The sequence below is a fragment of the Triticum urartu genome, chromosome 6A, assembly GCF_056163025.1.
Source record: "Triticum urartu cultivar PI428250 chromosome 6A, HENAU_Tu73, whole genome shotgun sequence".
In the NCBI taxonomy this organism is placed as follows: Eukaryota; Viridiplantae; Streptophyta; class Magnoliopsida; order Poales; family Poaceae; genus Triticum; species Triticum urartu.
This window is the reverse complement of record NC_141878.1, coordinates 48045207-48052203: the sequence shown is the minus strand read 5'-3', so window position 1 is coordinate 48052203 and position 6997 is coordinate 48045207. Positions and strand designations below refer to the sequence as shown.

The following is a 6997-nucleotide window of genomic DNA, read 5'->3' as shown; positions in this document are numbered from 1 at the left end:
TCACCGGGTGCACTGGGCTTAGAAATGGACATTCGCGCTTCTGTAAGTGTGACGCCTCTCCTCTAAAAAAAAAGTCCCTCCTGTAGGTTGCTGGTATTGAAGCAGTACCGAGGGGTACACTGGATCCAGAGCTTTGACTCATTGTGGAGTGAGTCTCCGTGAAGAGTCTCCACCCTTTCTGTCCCTTTTCTACTTTTTCCGTCTATCTTTCCGTTCAACATCAAATTTACGTGGATGAACAGTACTCTTTGTATGTAAGAAACCAAAAGCAAATAATAACAATTTGACCCAAGAATTCCAGAAAGCGCCACTTACACACGAGACAATGCCAGCTGTACCAGTCGTTGTACACACATGTTACATTTTGGGAGGGGGTAAATGTTTTTTGACCGATCTATTAGTAGCTAGCTACAGTACTATGCATGCATGTTTCAGATGGGGGTCAAAGTTGGTACTGCCAGCAGTGGTTCAATACGTAGGTTATAATATTTGGCATACGTACATTGTCGTGAGCTTAACAGGCAGCAACCGATGGAAAACTGGTCAATCGGCAGACCTTTCGATGGCCCCCTCTACCAAACGGACCCTTTTGACCAGGTGTCAGATCGAGACGTTCACGTGGCAGGACGTACAAATATAGGCATATAGAGTACTTACGTGTGTGGCTCTTGCCAGTTGTGCAGGGAGAAACCGTGTGCACAAATATATATGTATTTGTCTCGTAACGACGACCAGACTAGACATCGGAGTCCAGAGTTAGCAAGGTGCATGGTGCACTCTCCAGACAAAGAATGGATGGTACACTAGCCCTAGACGAAAAACAAAACCAGATTAGCGCATGCATGACGTTTAGTAAATTTTCCACACGGCTCGCCACTCGGTGGAGGATCGACGCGGCTGCAACCTCGCCTCCTCTCCTCACCCTATAAATCTGGAGGACATGCATGCATTGCTCGTATCCCCCATCCATCCCAAGACATAGCAGCAGCAGCCTGCTACGTACTCTTGTTCATCCCATATCATCCACGATACAACATCAGCCGATCAGCTGTAGCAAATCACATTAGTCAAGCACGTGATGGCTGCTGCGCATGTATGCTTCTCCTTATCCTCCTTTGCGCCATTGTTCCATTCGGCTTTGCCGGTGGCCAGAAATGGTGGCCAGAGTGGCCGAAACCGTGGGTTAATTCGCCCTTCGCCAGTGATATATCCCGGGCGGGAGCCTGTGTCCCATGAGCTGTCCGATGATTTTGACTTCCAGGTATATATTTTTACGGTACAGACATATATAGACCGCAACATTGGCATGTACTTTGAATGCAATTAGCATGCAAGTTTGTGTGCCTTTTTCTGGCTAATTATACTGCCTTCGTCCCTAAATTCATGTTGTATAAACCGAGTCAAAAATTTAATCCGTCCACAAGAATCTTTTAACCACAGTCTAGCAATTCATGGATTGCCTTTTCAAGATAACTTTGAATAATTGCTTCTATTCAGGAACCAGCGAGACACAGAAAATGTGTGTTTCATTAATTAATGATGTTTCTGGAATGGGCACAATTTCAATCTCTATGTTTTATTGTTAATTTGCAAACTATGTTAATAAAATATAAACCTACATTATATGCACTATTTTCCTATGATATCGCCTATTGTTGAATGCAAATAATATATGATATATATTGCACTTATCTAGATTTTGTATTCTTTTTAAAAAGAAGTTTGCTCTATGTGCAATACCAGGAAAGCCTAATGAATGTTCAAGCATTGCTTCATCAACATCCGAAGAGCAACAAAGGAATGTTGACCATGGTTGATCACCTCAAACGCCTCTGCATTGACAACTATTTCCAGGATGAAATCGATAACATAATGGACTCGTCTATGGATCTCCTCCATAGTGATGATCTACTTGACGCAACCCTTTCCTTAAGGCTGATGAGAGAAGTTGGATATTATGTTTCGGCAGGTCAGTAAAATACTAGTTTAGTGTGTTGGGATAGACAAACACACGAGTATGGAAACTTGAGTGCAATTTGGTCAACGATGATTTTATGTGATAATTTTGCTAATAATAAATTAGCCTTAGAGTAACCAAGTTTAATAATAAAAAATAACGGTCCCTTGTGTACAATAGAAGCACCTCTCATGAGACGTATTATTTTCATTATGTATGACATGCACCTAAGACACCTTCTTGTCACTGTATGGCAGACGATGTTCTTCAGAAGTTCACAAACGATAATGGTGATTTCAACCTTAGGCATAGCAAAGACCTTAGAGGGTTGCTGAGCTTGCATGACATGTCACACCTCAACATGGGAGAAGCTTCACTCTACAAGGCAAAGGAATTCTCAAGTAAGCACATGAAATTTGCACTTAAGTATTTGGAGCCAAACCTTGCGAGATATGTGATGAAGTCACTAGACCATCCCTACCATGTGAGCCTGAGGCAATACAAGGCTAGGCATCATTTGAGTTACCTCCAGAACTTGCCTACTAGGCACACTGCAATTGAGAAGCTGGCACTTGCAGAATTTCAGATGAAGAAGTTGCAACATCAGAGTGAAATGCAAGAGGTTAAGAGGTAGGAATATAATAAAATACACTCCTTCCATTATTAGTTGTTGCGGACATTGACCCACCTGCATATTGATAAGAGAGAACTCACTTGGAATTAATAGATTAACATATTTTTTTGCTCATGTATTCGCACAATTAAAGATGTGGTGATTTTTTACTATGAAAACTTCATTTTCACACAGATGGTGGGTGGATTTGGGATTGTCTCAAGAAATTCCAGCTGCAAGGGACCAAGTTCTGAAATGGTACATGTGGTCCATGACTATCCTTGAGGGTTTCTCCTTCTCAAGATATCGGGTTGAGGCCACAAAGGTTATCTCAATGGTCTACATTGTGGACGACATCTTTGATCTTGTCGCCACACAAGAGGAGCTCTCTCGCTTTAATGAGGCGATCAAAATGTGAGTATTGATGTTCCCGTAATAACAACAACATTGCATTTTAGGAATGAAGTATAATTACTTTTGTTTGTGAATGAATGACATCTTAGATATGTCTAATTGCTCATTAAAAATTCTATAATTTTGACACATCATGTTTACAGAGGTATTAGGATTGGTTTGACACAAACATTAGGCCTTTGCGAGAAATATCTTGATATACTAATAGTTTTATAATTATTCATATATATATTCATACAAAAAGAGAAAGCATTGCATATTCAAGGCTGCTTATGCCCAGAATGGCATATTTTTGCTAATGGTATAATCAAACTCATGGGTTAGTCGCGACCTTATACATAAACACATAATGTAAAAATATTGTTATAAAAGTTTCACGCGCAAAGTTCATATTTTGACAGGTGGGATCTTGCAGCTGCCGAGTCACTGCCGAGTTACATGATATCATGTTACAAGGCTCTTTATACCATCACAAATGATATCGCTGATATGGTCAGAAAAGAGCATGGATTGAACCCTATCAATCATCTCAAGCAAGCAGTATGTCTACTCGAAATGGTTTTTCATTTTCTTTAGTTTAATTTGTCTAAGCAACTAATAAATATATTAATAGTACCACCTCACATATTTCTGTGTACTATATAACTTGTGATTAATTGTAATGAATACAATATAAGAAAATAACACTGGAAGAATTATATTGCATTCATGCCTTTTTTCTTGCAGTGGGCAACCTTGTTTGATGGATTCATGATCGAGGGAAAATGGCTATCTACTAATCAGGTTCCTACATCGGAGGACTACCTAAGAAATGGTGTCATCACTTCAGGAGCACCACTTTTATTTATGCATCTTTTATTCATGCTTGGGCATGATTTAACGGAGGACAACAACGACCACATCCTCAAGGTCGTCTCCTGCCCTGCGAAGATCATGAGGCTCTGGGATGACATGGGGAGTGCAAAGGTCAGAACACACCGAGAAGTTTATGCACAAGACTATATAATTAGTAATACTAATTATTTACATGAGTTATTTCGTACCATATCCTGGTGCGTGTGCATTCAAGTTGAGATTGACAACATTAGGCATGATCTGAAAAGAAATTATGTGTCCCATGCAGGATGAGTTGCAGGAAGGGCTAGACGGATCATACAAGGATTTGTACCAGAGAGAAAACCCTCATGCTGATGCGGAGAAGCACATGTTGGATATGATAGCGGGTGAATGGGAGGATCTAAACAGGGAATACTTCTCTCAGACAAAGTCCACAATACCACCTAGCTTCATCGGGGCGTCTCTCAACTTTGCAAGGATGGTCAGCATCATGTATGGCTATGACGATGAGCAGAGGCTCCCCGCCTTGGAGGATTACACTAGGATGTTGCTCTTTTGAATAATGCATGCTACCGTTGTGTATGTAAGTCTTATATATGTAGCACACCAATTTTGAGGGTTGCCCTGTTGAAACATGGACTAGTATGATGCACCATTAGCTAATGCGAATCTGCTCCACAAATGATACTTGTGCCCAAGCTGTGCACGACATGCAAATCTAGCGGCTAGTGCCCTTCTCACTTATATGCATGTCCAGCAGTATTCAATCTTCGTCTGTGAATCGTTCAAAATTTGTCCTATGCATAACACGACTCTAGCGAACGTGTTCCTACTTCCTAGTGGTTATATAATGAATATACTTGAAATGGTGGTGGAAGATTTTGAACGATTTTTCTGGCAATGCTGGTCGTTCAAAATCCTTGACAAGAGGAGACGTCGGTTTTTCTGGCAAAGTTGGGAGGGACGAAAAAGATATCACTTGGTTCGCTGGAGCAGAGTGTGTCGCTCCAAGGACAAGGGTGGTTTGGGTGTGAAGGATTTACGTAAACAGAATATCAGCCTCCTAGTGAAATGGTGGTGAAAACTGGATACTCAAAATGGACTTTGGCAGGATATCGTTAAGGCCAAATACTTGAAAAGGGATACAGTTGCTACGGTGAAAAGCAAATTCAATGATTCTCCCATCTGGAAAGATATTATGAAAGTGAAAGATTACTATATGAGGGGGAGAACAGTCCAGATCAACTCGGGGGATATAGCCCAAGTTTGGGAGGACTCTTTGAATGGAATGCCTCCTATGCGTGTTCAGTATCCACAGCTGTTTAGCATTTGTAATTTGCCTAAGATTACGGTTGACAAGCTGGGAGGAGTGGAGGCTGGTGATATGTTTCGCAGGAGGCTAAACCCCCCGCTCGAAAACATGTGGAATGAGATGCGCACAACTGTGCTGAATGCTATCTCTTCAACTAAACCAGACCAGGTTGGCTGGGCTCCTGGACCTAAACACCGCTTTACTACTAAAACCATGTACAAGTTGCTTGAAAGCAACCTGGCAGGGTGTGACTACCGGTGGATTTGGAAAGCCAAAATCCCCCTTAAGATCAAAATTTTTATGTGGCAGTTGTTTCAGGACGCGGTCCTGACGAGAGATGTTATGAAACGTCGAAAATGGCCTGGTAATGAGAAGTGTTCATTTTGTGCTGCCCGTGAGATGGCGCAACATCTTTTCTTCCTTTGCCCAGTTGCCAGGGTGATCTGGCGATCGGTGGGAGCAGTCCTGGGCACTGAATTATGCCCCAATAACATTTGGCAATATTACACTTGGTGCTATATCTATCTCCCTGATGGTGCTAAATTCTATACCTTCGGCCTTGCTGCCATCTGCTGGGCAGTGTGGAACTATCGAAACAGAGCAACCTTTGAGTTTAAGCTTCCTAAAACTCCTTTTGAGATTGTGTTTTCCGCTTGTGTCTTCATCACCTACTGGGCAGGTCTCTTGAAGGGGGCAGACCGTGAGGCGATGGAGCGTGGGTCGCAGATGCTGAGGAGCAGTACAAACAACATGATGATGATCTGTGCCGCTGCGACAGAAGATTCGGCGACAACTTGATGAATCGCGTCCTCAACTCCCTGCTTTTCTCCCCTGGTCCAGGAGGACAGGGCTGCTTTTGTGCTGCACTCCTGCGCGAGGATGTGGCCCTGATGGGTCGTGTATTTTGCATAGTATACTGCCAGTGTGCGTTGGCTATTGAGAACTGTAGGTGTCGTCGGGTTTTCGCCCCACAGCAGGTGTCTCGTAGGCGAGTTCCTGTGGTGAGTTTCCCGGCGATGCGTTGAACTCGCTTTCCCCTTTCCCGTCTCCTTTTCTAGTGTCCTAAGACTGCTGTATTTCCGTTATTCGATTAATGGAAAAGGGTAATGCCCGGTTCAAAAAAAATATAATGAATATACTTGTGAAAAGCCATGAGCCGCCTGTAAGGTCATGCACGTGTTGCAATGTATGTGATGCATGTTCATTTTGCACTCTAGGAAATAGATTTTGTATTCAAATTTCACTAGAGTGCAAATTTGTTATACCATTTGGCATCAGCTGGCAATTACGCGTTACATCCTTCAAGCAAACGTAGATGTATTGGCTAATTGTTTGAACATAAACTTTATTTCTTATGTCCCCTGATTTAGACTATGCACACAACTTACATGTAAAAACAATAACCATACAGAAATACGAGGTGTATAAGATCCTAATCCCCCTCTATCTCATGTCTTTTTTTTCAATGTTAGCATTACTGCTAAATTCATTGAACAGGAGAAGAAGATTGGTCCAATTTATAAGGGAAACCAGACCCAAAAACCATACAGACAACATCTTTTGGCAAACAGCACACACACATCCACACGAGCCATAGATCCCTCTGACTGGATCCGCCTCCAGGACGATGACCCCAAGAGGGAACAGGACGCTGGATAGCGCCGCCATCGTCTGGTCTAAACTAGATCAAGGGTTGCCCTTGGTGCATAGTAGGAAAGGAAAGTTGGGAGTAGCTACATCGATGCCTCCAGTGAGGGAGCGACGCCAGAAGGTGCCGCCATCGACGACTCCGACCACAACCGGAGTACGACTTTCGCCGGCCGGATCACCTACACAGTTCGAGCCCTGGATCCAATCAGCCTAC

At 42.7% G+C, this 6997-nt stretch overlaps 1 protein-coding gene across 1 annotated transcript; it reads left to right on the top strand.

Annotated features, from left to right (window-relative positions):
• Positions 1 to 937: 937 nt before the first annotated feature.
• On the top strand, positions 938 to 4506 carry LOC125517115 (S-(+)-linalool synthase, chloroplastic-like). Its single transcript, XM_087531209.1, has 7 exons — positions 938 to 1261; positions 1744 to 1969; positions 2215 to 2587; positions 2766 to 2984; positions 3386 to 3524; positions 3711 to 3950; positions 4108 to 4506. The coding sequence occupies exons 1-7, from the start codon at positions 1079 to 1081 to the stop codon at positions 4378 to 4380; spliced, it is 1653 nt and encodes a 550-aa protein (XP_087387335.1). The 5' UTR covers positions 938 to 1078; the 3' UTR covers positions 4381 to 4506.
• The last annotated feature ends 2491 nt before the right edge of the window (positions 4507 to 6997 follow it).